This window comes from Barbus barbus (genome assembly GCF_936440315.1).
Source record: "Barbus barbus genome assembly, chromosome: 33".
In the NCBI taxonomy this organism is placed as follows: Eukaryota; Metazoa; Chordata; class Actinopteri; order Cypriniformes; family Cyprinidae; genus Barbus; species Barbus barbus.
This window is the reverse complement of record NC_136761.1, coordinates 3,482,034-3,502,749: the sequence shown is the minus strand read 5'-3', so window position 1 is coordinate 3,502,749 and position 20,716 is coordinate 3,482,034. Positions and strand designations below refer to the sequence as shown.

Below are 20,716 nucleotides of genomic sequence, written 5' to 3'. Positions count from 1 at the left end.
GGGGGTGTTGTTCAGATAGCTGAGATTCTCCTCTCACAGATATGAATCACTATCACTATGACTCAGTTGTCAAACCTGTTCCTGTCCCGTAGCAGTAGGTGTAACCCCTGGTGAAACCACATCAGGCCTGTTAGCTTTCTCGCATGTTCACAGGGGTGTGCGTGCGTCTGATAGCAGCAGCAGGCTGGTTGTTGGGTTTGTGAGTATCCTAGAGACTGAACACACCCCACTCGCTTTAGACAGTCCCGCAATCTCCATTTAAAAAACACTGACTCAGCCGTTCACCTCCAGTGAACACTGAGTTATCATTGACAAGTTTATGTAAGCAGAGAGTAGGCAGGCATTGTTTTTGATTCGTGTAAATCTGCCATATCTATCAGTCCTATCAGAATTCAAAGCTTTAACGAAAATAAAATGTGCTTTTTTTATGTGGGTCTATTCATTATTCATTATATTATAAGTGCATGTTCATAAATACAGTAACATGAATACACATTTTATGACAAATTTCTGATTTAAAATTTGAATTTTTAATAAATGAGAAATTTGCTTTAAAAATGTCAAGCTGGTAAAAAATCTCTTTAAAAAATGATAATATTTAATAATATAGCATTATATTTATTATAGCATAATATTGTTTAAAAAAAAACATATTACAAAGGAGTTTTGTTTTAAAATATTCATATTTGAAAAACCGTTTTGTCCACCAAAATTATTTCCTCTTAAGTCAGGGTGGTGCAATCAAGCTATTCAGTTTCATGTGACAGGACCTGTAGAGCCTCATGAGTCATGACTATGTCAAGATTTCTGAAATACTAATTCAGCTTATAATCCAATGGTAAATCCATTTGCTACAGGGTTAGTAAATCTAAACTTGTATATATATATACAGTACATATATATATATATATATATATATATATATATATATATAATTTTTTTTCAAAAACTTGAACTGTGAAGACAAATTTTGGCATGCGTTTTAAAGCAGTTTTTAAAATTATTATTATTTTTATAATAATTTCAGATATCCTTATTCATCATTGACTTTGAGCCTGTCTAAGTGGCTCAAGCTGTTATTTTTGGAAGCTTTTCTAGAATAGTCCCACAGGAACACCTTATGGTGCGAGCCACCGTCCCTCTGGACACCGATGTCTGTGCGGTCTTCTGTTTTCAGTCATGCATACGGCAGCTTAATCCCATCTCAATTCAGCTAGTTCAGAGGAGATCACTTCCAGTAATTGTTTTTGTGCAGATTTGTCTGAATTTGGGCTGTAGATTCAACGAATAAAGGTGGGAGAGTATCACACCTATCATTGCAACCAAAACATAAAGTACATAGACACACACACAGAGGTACACACCTATAGGTTTGGTTGGCCTGGCCTACCTGACTGGCTGGGCAGGTCTGTGCCCACGCCCGAACCTGCTCTTTGGAGAAGAGAGTTGTCAGTGAACACCTCCCCTGAACATGTCTGTGTGTGTGTGTGTTTATTGACAGAGCTCACAATCAGCCGAGATCACCAGCACTGTTCAGAGCACCTACCATACTGCAGCTAAACTGACATTAATAAGGTAGGTCATCTCTTTCATTGGATAAAACTTCACAAACGACTCGTTTCTAACATGTTCTGGGACTATATGTGACCCTGGACCACAAAACCAGTCATAAAGATACATTTTTCGAAATTGAGGATCAGACAATATTTGTCCGGGATACAACTATTTGAAAATAGTCATTTGTAATCTGAGGGTGCAAAAAAACGAATATTGAGAAAAACGCCTTTAAAGACTTTAAAGTCCAAATGAAGTTCTTAGCAATGTATATTACTAATCAGAAATTAATTTTAATATATTTACGGTAGGAAATTTACAAAATATCTTCATGGAACATGATCTTTACTTAATATCCTAATGATTTTTGGCATAAAAGAAAAATAGTTCATTTTGACCCATACAATGTATTTTTGGATATCGCTACAAATATACCCCGGCGACTTAAGACTGGTTTTGTGGTCCAGGGTCACATATGGGTTTGGCAACTACTTATTTCTTATTCTGAGGACATTTTAATTTCATTTCCTAATATATCTGCTGGTTTCATCTGCACTTGCTGATATATGACTCAGTGAAAGTGTGTTTGCCTTCATATCGTTGACTTGGCTTTCATTCTGTCACTGTCACAATCACTGTTTGAACATGTTTCGTCTTGCACAAGCTGTGTTGACGCTTGAAGGCCATTTTGTGTAACTATGGTGCAATGAGGATTGTAGGAGCGCCTTATGGACTTTAGAAAATTAATTTACTGGGAATAAGCTTTGTGTCACTTGCAGTTGCGAGGCTTTCATTTGGACATTATATATAATGGTTTCTCTTATGTTGATCATTAGAAAGCATATTGTTCAGGCTTACTCAAATTATTCAGAACAAAACAAATACACACCAGGATGCTGATTTGGGCATCCACCAAACAATTATGGAAACTAAGGGTGGTTGATTTTGAACTCAGTTAAAAGAAAGTGCTTATGGAAATAAAGTAGCTAAAAGGCTAAAATTGGACATAACGTAAGGACATAATGAAATTTGTTGCATATGATCAGGTGTTCAGACTCTTTCAGTATCTGTGTGTGTATGTGTGTGTGTTTTCTGCCTGGATGGACAGGCTCTTCTACATGGTTTAGAAAAGAAAGTCATGAATCTTCCTTGATGGTTCAGTGTTACAGATCTCTATCTTTTAATCTGCATCTGAGGTTCAAAACAACCTGATTAAATAAACATATATTCATGATTTGTGGGCTATGTCGTAAAGAATACAAATAATTTGACTTGTGTAACTGAAATCATTTTTAGCATGCCATCAACATGACTCTCCAACTTCCCTGTTTTCTGTATTCAATGAATCTGTCAGTTACTTGGAGAATTTCCTGAATTAATTTTTTCGTTTGAAAGTTGTGTAACATTTTTTGTTTGGCAGTCTCATGATGAGAAATATATATTGTGGTAGTTTAGCCTGCCAACAGTTCATCACCTTTGAGTACTTACAGTTTATAACTTGAGGCATGTAATTCACAGAATACTTGGTGATTATAAAAAATATGCAGTGTGTCCAGAAACAAAAAGAAATAAATAATAAATTAATGTTATCAACTAATTCATTAATATACACTACCATTCAAAAGTCTGGGGTTGGTAAGATTGATTGATTGATTTATGATCACCAAGCCTGCATTTTTTTAAATCAAATATACAGTAAAAACAGTAATATTGTGAAATATTATTACAATTTAAAACTTTTTCTTTAACTGTTTTCTATATTATTATATATATGCTCAAGAAACACTTCTTCTATCTTTATATTTTAGTGTGCCTTTGTTGTATTGTCAGTACTTTCTATTTAAAAAAAATATTTTACCATGTAAATGAAAAGCCAATAAATGAAATGAATACAAATATTTGCTTTTTATGACATTTTTTTTTTCAATCCAGGTGTCTTTTGAGACAGTTTTCAGACCTTGACTAGACCTTTGACTATAGGGCCACTAACAATGTCCAAAGGTAAGATCCAATAACCAATGTTTCAGTGTATCTTATCTTATTGAATCTCACATGAGTTAAACGGTCAATGTTTGTGCATAAGTCAGAGCTATTAATTTATGGCATTCCACTCTTACCACCAAAAAATGATGTCTTGCGTCACAGCATCAAATCCTGTCGTGCCACATGTCACACATTGCTTAGCACACTCAACTTTCAGTTATATATTTTTTTATTGTCACATACTACTATTACCACTGATGTAATCAACTTATCAACTTTTGGCTCAATAGTGATATTAAAATATATCTTTATATGTTTGTGTATGATAAGCTCTGGACTGTCTTGATTTCAGAGGGGGAAAGACTGTCAGTTTTGCGGACCGCAAAGGTTCGCACCGCTCTAAAAGGAGACAACAGCTGGATACAGAGACGAGAGCAAGAAAATCTTGAGAAAGATGAGGAGGAAAAACCATGGTGAGAAATAAATATTATAGCAAATCTTAAAGTTTAAAGTTCACAGTACAATTTTTCTAATACGTTCTCTCTTGTAGGGTCGCCGAAGTGCGAGCAAACCGTTCAAATGGTGTGTTTGAAGAAACAAGTCCTGTTTCCTCATCCACGGCCAATGTGCCTCAGCCCAGATCCGACACAGAAAAGTATGCAATATTACTCTCCATGGTCTACATCTACAGCTACTCATTTAGCAGGCCAAAGTAACCTAGATGTTAGTAGAGCACAGTAAAGAGTCATTTGTGTATTGTGCAGGGTTCTTTTTGGTTTATTGACGACTTAAAGCACCCCTGCATTTTGAATAATGTTCAGAAATTTGAACTCGAGGAGCAATGTGGTACTCCAGTGTAGAAATGGCAAGAGACCAGATAAGGCATATGTGCAGCATTAAAAAAAACTGCATGACTGGTTGTCCTTGGTGATGTGGTCTGCTTAGATTTAGATGGTGGTCAAACACTATCCCTAAGTTCTTGGCAACCTGAATGGTTCATTTGTGAACCTTACTGAATGGTGTTGTCTTAAATTGTTGGACTGGCTTGGAAGAAGAGAAGCTTCCCAGTTGGTTAAGTTTGAGGTGGTGTTTTTTCAACCAGACCGGCTTTTGTCGCCGCTAGTTTTTTGAAGTAGGTTTTGTGTGTCCCGTCCTTATCAGACGAACCAAGGTCTGTGCAGCCACTGTAAGACTGTCAAGTTGGAAGGAGAACTACATGTCATTGGCAAAGCACTAGTGGGAAAATCTGTGTTTCTGCATGATAGGTCACATCAATGTTGTGTATTTCAGAAAGTGGAAGGGACTGATAACCGAACCCTGAGGCACACCAACAGTTATTTGACACCAACACACCATGAATAATCTGTCTGTAAAGTAATACTCAAATTAGTGAAGTGCAGTTCTGTGAACAATAGGGTGGACAAGGGGATCTGGTTAATTACTGTGTTGATGGCTACAGAGTGGTACAGCAGAATGTGGATGAATGATTAAGAGGATGCTTTCGTCAACCGCAGGGCTTTGTTGACTCGTAGCAAGGTTTCTGTTGAATGTCTGCTTTTGAAGCTTGACTGATTGTTGTCTAGCTGGTTGTTCTATGAGAAGTAAAAAAGTGCTTTTGCAATGGACACAAGGAAAGAAACTGATCTGAAATGTTCTGTTATTATAAGGTTATGTACTTTTTAAGCAGTGGAGATACCTAATACTGTAGGAGTGACAGAAGAAGCGTAGGAGATGTGGCTTGTAGAAAATAGGAGGGAATAGGTCAATAAATATGTAATATATACACTCCTAAAAATTAAGGTCCCAAAAGGGGATTTTCACAGTGATGCCATAGAAGAACCATTTTGATTGCCCAAATAACTTTTCAGTTAAAAGAACCATGTTTTTACATGTTAAAAATGACAGTATTTTATTTTCAAATTCACAGACCAAAAACATCTGGATCTGGATACATAATCAGGTAATGAGAATGCTTGGTCAATCAAAAGTTATCTATATCAGCACTGCCTTTGAAAAGGGAAAGGGAAGTGGTGTGTGGCCAAGTATGGTGACCCATACTCAGAATTTGTGCTCTGCATTTAACCCATCCAAGTGCACATGCACCCGGAGTAGTGGGCAGCCATTGCTGCGGCGCCCGGGGAGCAGTTGGGGGTTCAGTGCCTTGCTCAAGGGTCTCACCTCAGTCGTGGTATTGAGGGTGGAGAGAGTGTTGGTTATCCACTCCCCCCACCTACAATCCCTGCCGGACCTGAGACTCGAACCCACAACCTTCGGGTTACAAGTTCAACTCTATCCATTAGGGCACGACGGCCACGACTTGTATTACTTTCCTTCATATGTGACCATTTACTTTTGCAGAGGGGTATTCAAGAAAACTGATTCCAAGCCAACATCAAATTCATCCACTAATGGATATGCGTAAGAACATTCTGAAAGATCAGAAACCATACTAGTTCTATAGACATTAGAACATCATGAAATATATTCCATTAAATTAATATGGATGTATTTTTACACTTAAACTACATTTCTAATGTATGATTTGCAATTGATAATAAAAGATAAATCAGTTTTAATAGTATGCTATTTGTCTCTCCTCCCTTAGTGGAATAAATAGCTTCAACAAAAAGCCATCTGAGACTTACAAGAAAATGTAAGTTAGCCAAAAACACTCAACCATGTGGGTCACGCACATGAAGCCTTTGAGCTCATTTTAGCACATCTTAATTATGTTTATTTCCATAAATGTTCTTTTCCCAGAGCCCCCCACACAATTCGGTCCAGCAATGAAAAGACAGTGCAGTCTGAACCAACTCTGAGTCCAGATGAAATGGAAAAGAGGTGAGAGACCACACTCCACTGACTGATTTATCCAAGGTGACTTCATTTTCCTCTTCATAAATTAACCTTTCCTTTGTATGTGTGTGTAGGACAGAGTCAGCCAGCAGTGTGCTGAAGGGACCGGCAGGAAGTCGCCGTTCATATGTAATGTCAGCTGCGAAGAAATATGAGTAAGTGTCTTGTTGAAAATACGACTTCTGGAAATGTACCATACTTTGGAAGTGTACCATGGTAATACCATGCACATTAGTTATTATGTAAATAATGTTTATCCAGTGATAGCTTTTTCACTTTTTTCTAAGTGTATAACCACCATGTTAAATAAGCATTTTTTACACCATCAACAAAGCAACTACCAATACAATTCTAATTTGTATTTTTACATTACGAATGTAACTAATGTTCTGTTTATTAAAACAATCTATATTTTTTAATCAAAATGCTTTTTAAGCATTTTTACATGTATTCCAAAATACTAACTAAAATAACACAGTAACACGTCATATTTTGTGTATTTTATTTGTTAACTAATGTTCAGCTGTTCTTTTTAATAGTCAACTTTAATAGTTAATTTAAGGTAGTGCATCCACGTGGCTTTTCCCCTTTCATTCTTAATTACTTTTCCTCTGTACCGCTATTTGATTAAAATATTAAGACGGATACATATCCTATTCCTCACTGCACAATGTTCACATCTAATATCTCCAGATCTTCAGAGGATCCTGACAGCTCTGCTGAGATGGGCATGTCCTTTGTTGCAAAAAGGTACTAGCACATACTGACAAAAGTAATTAGGGTGAAAACAGGTGGAACAGATTAATATTACTCATATATCTTTATGTGCATCTGCTTCCATTAAAAACAGCATTAAGTTCAAGTGTCCCATTTTACCTGTGTAAACCCTATATATGTTATCACCATTACATTTAGTCATTTACCAGACGCTTTTATCCAAAGCGACTTACAAATGAGGACAAAAAAAAATCAGCAAAAGAGCAGTGATATGCAAGTGCTATAACAAGTCTCAGTTAGCTTAACGCAGTACACGTAGCAAGGTTTTCCTTTTTTTTTTTTATTTATCCATTATCGTCATCCTCTTACTTTTGCATGTGTATGTGGTTTGTAGGGTAGACATCAGTGATGATAATGACACTACAGCATCTGTTAAGTCTGTGTCTGTGCAAAGGTAAACTACACAACATCTGTCTGTGCAACTTTAAGCTCCTATTTCTTGTTTAACACTGTCTCGATTGTAATTTTATTTCATTTACAGTGTAAAATCAAACACTGAGCCAATGGTGAAGGAGGTCAAGCCAACAGCAACTGAAATTAAATCTGAACCTAAGCCAGTGACTGTAACTAAACCTACAACACAAACTAAAATAACAACTGAAACTAATGCCACATCAGAATCTAAACCAGTGCTAGAAAATATGACACAGTCTAAAACAGCATCTGAGCCTAAACCAGCTTCGCAACCTAAACCAGCAACTGATACTACAACAGTGGCTAAAACCAAGCCTACAGCACAAACTAAAACAGTAACTGAACCTAAAACCGAACCTAAACCTACAACACAAACTACAACAGCAACTGATCCTAAACCCACATCAGAACCTAAACCCGTTGAAACTAAATCTACAACAAAAACTGAACCTAAACCAGTAATTGAAACTAAAACAGGAACTGAAACTAAAACTGAACTTAAACCTACAACACAAACTACAACAGCAACTGATCCTAAACCCACATCAGAACCTAAACCAGCTGAAACTAAACCTACAACAAAAACTGAACCTAAACCAGCAGCTGAAACTAAAACAGCAACTGAAATTACAACACAAACTACAACAACAACCGAATCTAAGCTAGTGGTTGAACCTAAACCTACAACACAAACTACAACAGCAACTGATTCTAAACCTACATCAGAACCTAAACCAGCTGAAACTAAACCTACAACAAGTAAATATAAACCAGCAATTGAAACTAAAACAGTAACAGAAACTAAAACAGAAATTAAACCTACAGCACAAACTACAACAACAACTGAAACTAAGCTAGAGGTGGAAACTAAATCTACAACAAAGACTGCAATAGCAAGTGATCCTAAACCCACATCAGAGCCTAAAGCAGTTGAACCTAAACCTACAACAACAGCTGAACCTAAACCAGCAGCTGAAACTAAGCCTACAACACAAACTACAACAGCAACCAATCCTAAACCAGCAGCTGAAACTAAACCTACAACACAAACTACAACAGCAACCAATCCTAAACCCACATCAGAACCTAAACCAGAACCAGACCCTGAAGCTAAATCTGCAAATCAGCTGAAGCAAGCACCTGAATCCAAGCCTGAACCAGTTCCAGAGAAAAGGTTTGCTGTATTAATGTTCATGCTACAGAAATGTAAATAACTGCATATCTGATGTTGATATATACGCTTTGTGTCTGTAGACAGAAACCTTTATATTGATGCATTTTCTTCCTGTTCTTATCTTTGCAGCCTGTCGGACACCCTGATATCCTTCAGCTCAGAGCCGGCCAGGTACAAGATGATCCCATTCATGCATAATAGCATCCGTCATATAAAGATTATGTTCATTAATCTCAGTGCCATTCTTGTGTAAACGGGTTTCATACAGTATTAATGAGTTCAGAGCAGAGAGTGAGAACACTGTTTATCTGACCTCACTGTCATGTGAATTTATTGCACTTATTGTCATGTGATAGTTCAATGCAGTCTAAGATAAACTTGTCAGATTCACACAGTCACAGACGTGATCTAAACCCACTCTTAGGCATATGAATATGTATGCAGTGTCCATAAGTAGCATCAATGGTAAATGAAGAAGTAGTATTTAGTCGTGTACCATTCATGCAAACCAGTGAATGAACACGTTCGGTGAAAATATTGCTTTAGTTTGTTTATTTATACAAACATTTTATGCTTTATATGGTTCTCAGTTTGTTTTGCTAAGGAAAGGTGTATTTAATGGGATTGTTCAACCGAAATGGACAATTCAGTCATTATTTGCTCACACTGGCATTGTTCTAAAGCAGTATTACCTTCTTTCCCTTTCCTTTTTTAAGCACAATGAGCAGATCATTATTATTATTTTTAAGCATTTGAAAGGGTTTGTCAAAAAAGAACATTTATCATTAGCAAAAATCCTTAACTTGGTTGTCGCTCTACTATGTATCATTTCTCATTTTTATGAGAGTGCAGATGTTCACTAAGTTTACTGTGACAGGGTTGAACTAGTTACTCACTCATCAAATATTAGGTGGATGACAATTACATAGCAATAAGTCTGCTGACTGACTTTAAAGAACACACTGTTTTGTAACAAACCACTAGAGGACAGGAGAGCTCTCTCTGAGACAGTATATTCCAAAATGAAGATTTTGATTCTTATGGAAGCCCGTTTCCGCCAATGAATAAAAAATAAAACAAGGTAATTGCGACTTTTTATCTGACAATTCAGACTTTTTTTTCTCGCAATTCTGACTTTTTTTCTCAGAATTCTGAGATATAAACTTGCAATTCTGAGATATAAACTCGCAATTAGGAGATATAAACTCACAATTCTGAGATATAAACTTGCAATTCGGAGATATAAACTCACAATTCTGAGATATAAACTCGCAATTCTGAGATATAAACTTGCAATTCAGAGATATAAACTCGCAATTCAGAGATATAAACTCGCAATTCAGAGATATAAACTCGCAATTCTGAGATATAAACTCACAATTCTGAGATATAAACTCTCAATTCTGAGATATAAACTCACAATTCAGAGATATAAACTCGCAATTCTGAGATATAAACTCACAATTCTGAGATATAAACTCACAATTCTGAGATATAAACTTGCAATTCAGAGATATAAACTTGCAATTCGGAGATATAAACTCGCAATTCTGAGATATAAACTTGCAATTCAGAGATATAAACTCGCAATTCGGAGATATAAACTCACAATTCTGAGATATAAACTTGCAATTCAGAGATATAAACTTGCAATTCAGAGACATAAACTCGCAATTCGGAGATATAAACGCGCAATTCTGAGACATAAACTCGCAATTCGGAGATATAAACGCGCAATTCTGAGATATAAATTTGCAATTCAGAGATATAAACTCGCAATTCGGAGATATTAAATTAAATTGCGAGTTTATATCTCAGAATTGCGAGTTTATATCTCAGAATTGCGAGTTTATATCTCAGAATTGCGAGTTTATATCTCCGAATTGCGAGTTTATATCTCCTAATTGCGAGTTTAAATTGCAAGTTAATATCTCAGAATTGCGAGTTTAAATTACAAGTTAATATCTCAGAATTGCGAGTTTATATCTCCGAATTGCAAGTTTGTATCTCAGAATTGCGAGTTTATATCTCCTAATTGCGAGTTTATATCTCCTAATTGCGAGTTTATATTTCAGAATTGCGAGTTTAAATTGCAAGTTTATATCTCTGAATTGCGAGTTTAAATTGCGAGTTTATATCTCTGAATTGCGAGTTTATGTTTCCGAATTGCGAGCTTATATCTCCGAATTGCGAGTTTATATCTCCGAATTGCGAGTTTAAATTGCAAGTTTATATCTCCGAATTGCGAGTTTAAATTGCAAGTTTATATCTCTGAATTGTGAGTTTAAATTGCAAGTTTATATCTCCGAATTGCGAGTTTAAATTGCAAGTTTATATCTCTGAATTGCGAGTTTAAATTGCGAGTTTATATCTCTGAATTGCGAGTTTATGTTTCCGAATTGCGAGCTTTTATCTCCGAATTGCGAGTTTATATCTCCGAATTGCGAGTTTAAATTGCAAGTTTATATCTCCGAATTGCGAGTTTAAATTCTGAGCAATTCTGAGACATGAGTCGGGGAAGTCGTGGCCTAATGGTTAGAGAGTCGGACTCGTAATCGAAAGGTTGCGAGTTCGAGCCCCCGGCCGGCAGGAATTGTAGGTGGGGGGAGGGAATGTCCAGCGCTCTCTCCACCCTCAATACCACGACTGAGGTGCCCTTGAGCAAGGCACCGAACCCCCAATTGCTCCCCGGGCGCTGCAGCATGGCTGCCCACTGCTCCGGGTGTGTGTTCACGGTGTGTGTGTGTGTGTGTGTGGATTTGTTCACTACTCACTGCTGTGTGTGTGCACTTGGATGGGTTAAACGCAGAGCACCAATTTCGAGTATGGGTCACCATACTTGACAATACGTCACGACTTTACTTTACTTTACTTTTTATAAACTCGCAATTCTGAGATATAAACTCGCAATTCTGAGACATAAACTCGCAATTCTGAGATATAAACTCGCAATTCTGAGACATAAACTCGCAATTCTGAGACATAAACTCGCAATTCTGAGATATAAACTCGCAATTCTGAGATATAAACTCGCAATTCTGAGATATAAACTCGCAATTCTGAGATATAAACTCGCAATTCTGAGATATAAACTCGCAATTCTGAGATATAAAATCGCAATTCTGAGACATAAACTCGCAATTCTGAGACATAAACTCGCAATTCTGAGATATAAACTCGCAATTCGGAGATATAAACTCGCAATTCTGAGATATAAACTCGCAATTTAAACTCGCAATTCAGAGATATAAACTTGCAATTTAAACTCGCAATTCTAAGATATAAACTCGCAATTCTGAGATATAAAATCGCAATTCTGAGATATGAACTCGCAATTCTGAGACATAAACTCGCAATTCTGAGATATAAACTCGCAATTCTGAGACATAAACTCGCAATTCTGAGATATAAACTCGCAATTCTGAGATATAAACTCGCAATTCTGAGATATAAACTCGCAATTTAAACTCGCAATTCAGAGATATAAACTTGCAATTTAAACTCGCAATTCTGAGATATAAAATCGCAATTCTGAGATATGAACTCGCAATTCTGAGATATAAACTCGCAATTTAAACTCGCAATTCTGAGATATAAAATCGCAATTCTGAGATATAAAATCGCAATTCTGAGATATGAACTCGCAATTCTGAGATATAAACTCGCAATTCTGAGATACAAACTTGCAATTTAAACTCGCAATTCTGAGATATAAAATCGCAATTCTGAGATATAAACTTGCAATTTAAACTCGCAATTCTGAGATATAAACTCGCAATTCTGAGATATAAACTCGCAATTTAAACTCGCAATTCAGAGATATAAACTTGCAATTTAAACTCGCAATTCTGAGATATAAAATCGCAATTCTGAGATATGAACTCGCAATTCTGAGATATAAACTCGCAATTTAAACTCGCAATTCTGAGATATAAAATCGCAATTCTGAGATATAAAATCGCAATTCTGAGATATGAACTCGCAATTCTGAGATATAAACTTGCAATTTAAACTCGCAATTCTGAGATATAAAATCGCAATTCTGAGATATAAAATCGCAATTCTGAGATATAAACTTGCAATTTAAACTCGCAATTCTGAGATATAAACTCGCAATTCTGAGATATAAACTCGCAATTTAAACTCGCAATTCAGAGATATAAACTTGCAATTTAAACTCGCAATTCTGAGATATAAAATCGCAATTCTGAGATATGAACTCGCAATTCTGAGATATAAACTCGCAATTTAAACTCGCAATTCTGAGATATAAAATCGCAATTCTGAGATATAAAATCGCAATTCTGAGATATGAACTCGCAATTCAGAGATATAAACTTGCAATTTAAACTCGCAATTCTGAGATATAAAATCGCAATTCTGAGATATGAACTCGCAATTCTGAGATATAAACTCGCAATTTAAACTCGCAATTCTGAGATATAAAATCGCAATTCTGAGATATAAAATCGCAATTCTGAGATATGAACTCGCAATTCTGAGATATAAACTCGCAATTCTGAGATACAAACTTGCAATTGAAACTCGCAATTCTGAGATATAAACTCGCAATTCAGAGATATAAACTTGCAATTTAAACTCGCAATTCTGAGATATAAAATCGCAATTCTGAGATATAAACTCGCAATTCAGAGATATAAACTTGCAATTTAAACTCGCAATTCTGAGATATAAAATCGCAATTCTGAGATATGAACTCGCAATTCTGAGATATAAACTCGCAATTTAAACTCGCAATTCAGAGATATAAACTTGCAATTCTGTGATATAAACTCGCAATTCGGAGATATAAACTAATTCTATAATGTAATTTATTATAAACGTTATGTTGTGTCCCCAAATCAACTATCATTTTCCCATTGTTTTAACTGCATAGTTAAAAAGGTTTGTAATGCCAAATTAAACTGTAAAACTGGTAACCCTGTTACTCTCAACCCTGTTATCTAAAGGCTTAATTATACCCCAACTAACAGTATATTACAGTATATTCATTTAGCTTGAGATGGCACAATGCAGTTTTTAACACTTAACACATTATTTACATGAATAAAATGTTTACAGTCTTACATGTTACTGTAAAACAGTCAAACTGGAAGAGGCACATGTATAGAATCGGTTCTTAAATGATCTGGGTGTTTCCCCTCTAGTCTGGACCTGCTTGCAGATGATCTTATTCCCTTCAATACTACTACCACCAGGTGATTTTATGCCCTCATTTATTCTTTATTCATAGAACTGTCATTTCTTAGTTTTGAAGAATACACATGACATGCAGTGTCTTAGACAGATTAGCAATATGACTAATAATGTAAAAATAGCACACAAAAGAAGCTCAGAAGACCGTGAAGGCTTCACTTGAGTATTGGAGTGTAACTAATAGTTTTGTTCCCCCTCTCTCAGAACCAGCACTGACTACACCTACAGCCGGAGATCCCTGATTGACGATTTTAAGAGGTACAGCATCATTTCTTTCTTTCTTTCTATTTTCTTTTTTCAGTTCATTTAAAGCAGATGTGTCCAAACCTGTTCCTGAAGGGCCACTGTCCTGCTGAGTTCAGCTCCAACCCTAATGAAACACACCTGAACCAGCTAATCAAGGTCTTCAGACTCACACCCTAAACCCTCGAGCTCTTCCTCTGAGTCCACACTTTCGTGACGTAATGTTTTGACTGTCTGGGCTGCTGCGGAGCCCGGCAGAAGTTTGCTTTGAGCACTCATGGGGCAAATGTCCAGGCAAAAATACTATAGTGTTTCTGAACCATACTATAGTAAAGTGTATTATACTGGATATATTTTAGTGTTTACAACACTTTATTAATGAATGCTACAGCAGACATAATATATAATATTATGATATAAACATAATATGTTTTTTTATTACATATTACCAAAATGACATATTACATAATATAATTGTTTATATTATGACATAATATAAACAAATTACTCTACCCAATACTGTACTAAGCTTTCTACAACTATAGGGTATATTATACTGCAATACATTGCAGTTTACTGTAGTTACTAAAGTATTTATTACAGTTTATCAGTTCACGATAATTAATACTACAGTCTGCTGTAGCATTCATTAACAAAGTGTTGTAAACACTATAATATATCCAGTATAATACACTTTGCTATAATATGGTTCAAAAACACAATAGTATTTACTGTAAATTACTATAGTATTTTTTTGGAGCTGCTTATAGCTGAACGCTGCGGGACCTTGGCCCTCCAGGAGCAGGACTGGATATCCCTGACATTAAAGGGTTCTCACTGGTGTCGAGCAAGCATGTTTGAGCTGTGTACAGTGCTGTGGTGTACTTTGTCTCAGCACCAGAATCCTTTTTTAACAATTCCACTTGCATATGACAGCACATGCTTCTAAGTGCAGTGTGAAATTGTTATTAATTTTTTTGTCTTTTACAGCTCAGATGATGATCCAATACCAATATCGAGTCAGCCCACAAAGAGGTAATGATTCTGAATGAATGTCTCACTGTTTATCAATCATCTGTGTACACATGGCAGCCAGCACCTCATTCTCTGTCTGCTTGTGTCTTTCATAGTCCTGAGTGGTACAGTCCTCCTAAACCAGACTCAAGGTAATTGTGCAGATTAATTTATCAGGCTCTGTTTGCTACAATTGTGACAATAATGGTTATCATGATACAGTTTGTCATAATAGTGTATATTTTTATTTTCAGTTCCACAGATACATTCAATCACTATCAGCATCCTGTGGATTTGGTTGCTGAGTGAGTATATAAATCAATTTACATGGACCTGACTGTTTTTAAAATTTAATTTAATTTTAATACAAATTATAATATTAAAATTATATGCAAAAATGTCATTTTACACAGTGCATTTGATTAAATAACAGTTTTAATCAAGATATTTTGTGCTTAATTGATAGGATGCCACCAGAAATTTTGGTTTCCTTGGCTGAAGATGTCAGTCCAATTGATACTAAGAGGTAATTCAATAATGCATAACTGTTTATTACTCCAAAAGATGATCTTTATTAGTGCATTTCTTCAGCCAACACCTGGACCTGTCTGTGAGATCTTTGCTAAGAAAAGTCAATAACATAATGGGTTAAAGTCCCGGAGAAGGAAATAGTGTGGTAGTTTGAGTCAAACCCAACCCTTAAACTCCACCTGAGCTGCAGATAAACTCTCACACAGTATCAAACGCACTTTCACACGTGGAGACACGCTCTCTGGAAATAAGACCACCGGATCCCTTTTAAAAGCAACATCTGTTTTTTGTGTTTTTCACAGTGACTGGAAGACAGACATGGACAGGTGAGTGCTGATGTTCTTTCAGTGAAGTTCATTACATATACAAAAGCTTTAATAAGTAAATAGCAAAACAATAATTCAAGAAAATTCCACTATTCATATTTCAGATTATGAGATTACAGAAGACGGGGATATCAATCATTTGTCAAAACTTCTTGTTTAAAAAAAATCTTATTAACAGAATCTGGGAGTGTTGATATATGAAAGTTTTTAAACATGATTCATTTTGTGATTCCACAAGATTTTAATTCTTTTTTTTTTTATGAAAATATTAGTTAATGTGTTGGATTTTTTAAAAAATAATAATTTATAATATACTTAGATCTTTTGACATCATCCCATGGCTCCCTTTGGAAGCTTTTCCTTTGGTTGTGAAGTAATATTTTAGACCAAACAAAAAATATATGTATATATTTTAATGCACATTAGTATACATATGAAATTACACAATGATTTAATATTTGATTAAAATATTCAATATGGAGTAATGATTAACATTTAATATTAACTTTGTGAAAGCATGGGAAGAAATCTGACTTTCCAAATTTAATATCTCATTTTTGAATTAACATACTTTTGAAGTCCCCATGTTCCCTAAAGAATAAAAATAAAAGTCTTTCTTCTTGATGTTTCCAAAAAAGATATTTTAAAATGGGGTTAACAAGCATTCACATGTCCAGTCTGGCCAAACCATCGTGTAGTATTCATGCAAAACTTTAGCTTTTCCTGTTTAGCATCTGATTTCATAAAAAAAGAAGCAGAGCTCTGGAGCAAAAGATATAGGGCAGGTTTTCTAGGACAACTGCTAAATAAGTATAGCCCTGCTTTAAGTCTTGGGTTACACATTGTTTCTTAAAAGATCTTTCCTGAAATAGTGCCTTGATAAAGACAAGTACTTTAAAAATGCTGCATTTTTACCATTTACTTATGTTAATCATGAATTATTATGTTTGACTGTGGGGGACATAAGTACATGAGACCCTTCGGCTGTGCATGGTACATCAGAGATTTCTAACATAATGCATAACTATTTGTCTTATAGTTACAAAACCAGCACCAAAACAGTGGAGAGTTCTGTCCAGGAGAACTTCCCAGAATCTGAATCCAAGAAGTATGTGGGAAGATTCCAATGAATAGTTTATCCTGATTAATTTAACCGGAAAGTGTTATCCCGTTCAATGCCTGATCTCTTTTGTTTTCTCTTTTTAGGAACTTTGTCTATGTTAAGGAGTATGTGAATAACTCACTTCTTGATGGCAGGTAACGTGGAGGCTTCATATTCTTAGAATAATTGTCTGCCGTTATAGTCATTTTGCCAGAATTTGCTCCGTAAGATCAGCGGTTCTCCATTGGTTTGCTTTAGGACCCAGATTTAAGACTCAACGCAAGAACAAAATTGCTTGCATACTGTACAAAACAAAAGTAATACAAATATTCCAAAAAATAAGCACTGAAATGAATTAACATGACCATGAAGTGCATAGCGGACCCTCAAGGGACTAATGTACAATAATGCACAAAATAAAACTTGACTTGATGAGGATCTGGAGGACAGACCTGTCACCTTTTTTTTTTTTAGTATTGTAACTGATGTAAAATAAATGCTGTGCAGAGAATACTGTGAGGAAGGTCATAGAATATTAAACAATGTCGATGATCAATACAATGTCTTCAACCACAAAACTGCTCTGTCTTCCTTTTTATAGCAGCTCTGACTATGTGTCATCAATATCCTCCAACTACAACTACAGCAGCCCCAGCTACTACGCCAGGTAACACGTTTAGATATCTCACATAACATATGACGGGTGCACAGCAGCCCCAGAAACAAAGACACTTTTTGGATTCATTCTGTACTTATAAACGTACACAAAAGCACATTTTGGGGCAAATGTATATGGGCCATTCTACAGAAAGTCAAAGTTGGAAACATCTTGGAAAAAAAAGTATTTTTACAAACAAATTGTATGTATGAAAATGGTATAATATCCAAGGTATACATTTCCAGTAATTGTACAGTTAATTCTCATATTGTATTTTCAGAAAATCTTGGAATATTTGTCCTCTCCCCAAATTTGTCACTACCGAAACACATGAATAATAATGGCATTGGAAGGGTTATATTGACATATTAAGATTTTGACCTATTATTTATTTAATTTTGCTATTTTATTGAACATTGTCAGAGGTAAATCAATAACAATTACATTTTTAACAATATTTTAAGTGTAATTTATGAGATTTGTTGTATTTTGAATCCAATTCTTCTTTGTAAAAGGCAAAAAGTTGATCATACTGATTTCAAAGTTAAGGATTCATTAGTTTGAATATACATATTAACCAAAACTATCATAACATCTTAGTTGATAATTCAGTATACTTTATTTTTGACAAAACATCCCATGTTTCGGTAGTGACTGCCCATTTTCGGTAGTGACATCCCATGTTTCGGTAGTGACATCCCATGTTTCGGTAGTGACATCCCATGTTTCGGTAGTGACTTCCCATGTTTCGGTAGTGACATCCCATGTTTCGGTAGTGACATCCCATGTTTCGGTAGTGACTTCCCATGTTTCGGTAGTGACATCCCATGTTTCGGTAGTGACATCCCATGTTTCGGTAGTGACTGCCCATTTTCGGTAGTGACTGCCCATTTTCGGTAGTGACATCCCATGTTTCGGTAGTGACATCCCATGTTTCGGTAGTGACTGCCCATTTTCGGTAGTGACTGCCCATTTTCGGTAGTGACATCCCATGTTTCGGTAGTGACATCCCATGTTTCGGTAGTGACATCCCATGTTTCGGTAGTGACTTCCCATGTTTCGGTAGTGACTTCGCATGTTTCGGTAGTGACATCCCATGTTTCGGTAGTGACTTCCCATGTTTCGGTAGTGACATCCCATGTTTCGGTAGTGACTTCCCATGTTTCGGTAGTGACATCCCATGTTTCGGTAGTGACATCCCATGTTTCGGTAGTGACACTAATGCTTTGGTAGCACAATCACATTACACAATTTTAACTCACATACTAAAACACTACTAAGACTAAAATAATAATAAAAAAAATGCATAATGTACTAAAATTTTGTTTATTTCCCCCAGATATGAGTTCCCTTTTGTCACTACTGAAACAAAGATGACATGTTTCGGTCGTGACTGTTTTAGTTGCGACAATTCTATGGGATAACACCCAAAAACACCCAATACCCAAATGTTTAGGTAGTGACAATTTTAGATACTTTTGAACCTAGCTCAAAGATGCTAATCAGCACATGGTTAGCTAGCACAGTTCTGAACAGATGTACACATATAAAAACTATTTGTTATGGAATAACTTCCAAAAAAGGTGTTCGGTAGTGACGTTCTTTAAAGTTACACACAGAGCACATTTACCTCAAAATGATGATAGCTATCTACTCACACCTTGTAGCAATGAGAGAGGGGGAGAATATTTCCTGATAATAAATTTAGGGGTGTAGTTAAAAATCAGTCTCGGCCAATAGACTAAAACATACACTGTTCCGGTAGTGACATGAAAAATGCGCGACACAATTTAAAAAAACATAAAGTTTAATCATTTACAAAGAAAATATAAAATAAATATTTTTTGAACTTCACTTTTTAAAAGAATCAAAAAGATACTTTTAAAAATAACAATGGAAAAAAATACAAAAATTATTTCAATATTTTCAAAATTTAGGAGTTAGGGTTCAGGATAGCCACCTCCCAACTGAAAGTACCCAATAAATGATGGCTTTATATACACTAAGCTTACAAATATTTTAAATATTATTGTGGGTTTCAATAGATAATAGAAGGATCTTAGTAAACATCTAAGTTTTGAATACTTAAATGCTTTTTAAATGTGTTTTTTGGTTGTGGGACAGCAGTTTGCACCAGTTCTGTAGAATGGCCCATATACACTAATGGACAAACTATATTTGTACTCCTGGAAATTACTTGGGGTGTCCCAATACTTTTGTTCATATAGTGTATCATATATATGTATAGACTGTTCTAAGCGTGCTTATGTATCGTTTACTGCACAAGCAGTGATGAGTGTAAATGGGATTGTTTTTGCTCTAAGCAATGACGTCATTTGGTCTTTTTAGAAGTGATACGACTCCTTGTACATACTGTGGAGAAATGGTGGGAAATGATGCCAAAATCACCATTGAGCACCTGAACATATCCTGTCACCCATCCTGCTTTAAGGTACAGTATCTGCTCACACAAAGGACTCTTTTTTTCTCTCTAATTTGTATGGCACAATATACTGGACGCATGTTAGCTTGTTAGTGATATGCTACACTGCCGTACTTAATGATATATGACAATATGCTTTAATGAAAATATGTATTGAATTTCTTTTTCCTCCCACCCCAGTGTGGTATTTGCAGTAAACCAATGGGAGATTTACTCTACAACATGTTTCTCCATCGTGGGACGGTCCATTGTGAGAGCTGCTATTCCAACGTGCTATAAGGAGATCTTCTTACACTGCCTGAAATATCCCTCAACAGTATAGCTAACCTGCTTATTTGAATAGGAATTAGACTTGTTACTGACACAAAACACATCCCTCTTTATTTTTCTTCACTGATCGTACCGCTGACATAGACATGTCATA

At 35.7% G+C, this 20,716-nt stretch overlaps 1 protein-coding gene across 1 annotated transcript; it reads left to right on the top strand.

The window, feature by feature from the left end:
* The first annotated feature begins 1,435 nt into the window (after positions 1-1,435).
* On the top strand, positions 1,436-20,706 carry LOC306852865 (uncharacterized protein). The gene is made up of 25 exons (XM_079389985.1): positions 1,436-1,575; positions 3,487-3,555; positions 3,890-4,010; positions 4,088-4,192; positions 5,465-5,497; positions 5,896-5,955; positions 6,143-6,190; positions 6,298-6,378; positions 6,468-6,548; positions 7,087-7,143; positions 7,505-7,564; positions 7,652-8,758; positions 8,888-9,007; positions 13,927-13,977; positions 14,180-14,233; positions 15,209-15,253; positions 15,349-15,384; positions 15,487-15,537; positions 15,699-15,758; positions 16,066-16,089; positions 17,129-17,197; positions 17,296-17,346; positions 17,793-17,858; positions 20,199-20,301; positions 20,473-20,706. Exons 2-25 carry the CDS (start codon positions 3,546-3,548, stop codon positions 20,569-20,571), a joined length of 2,592 nt encoding a protein of 863 aa, XP_079246111.1. The 5' UTR covers positions 1,436-1,575; positions 3,487-3,545; the 3' UTR covers positions 20,572-20,706.
* The last annotated feature ends 10 nt before the right edge of the window (positions 20,707-20,716 follow it).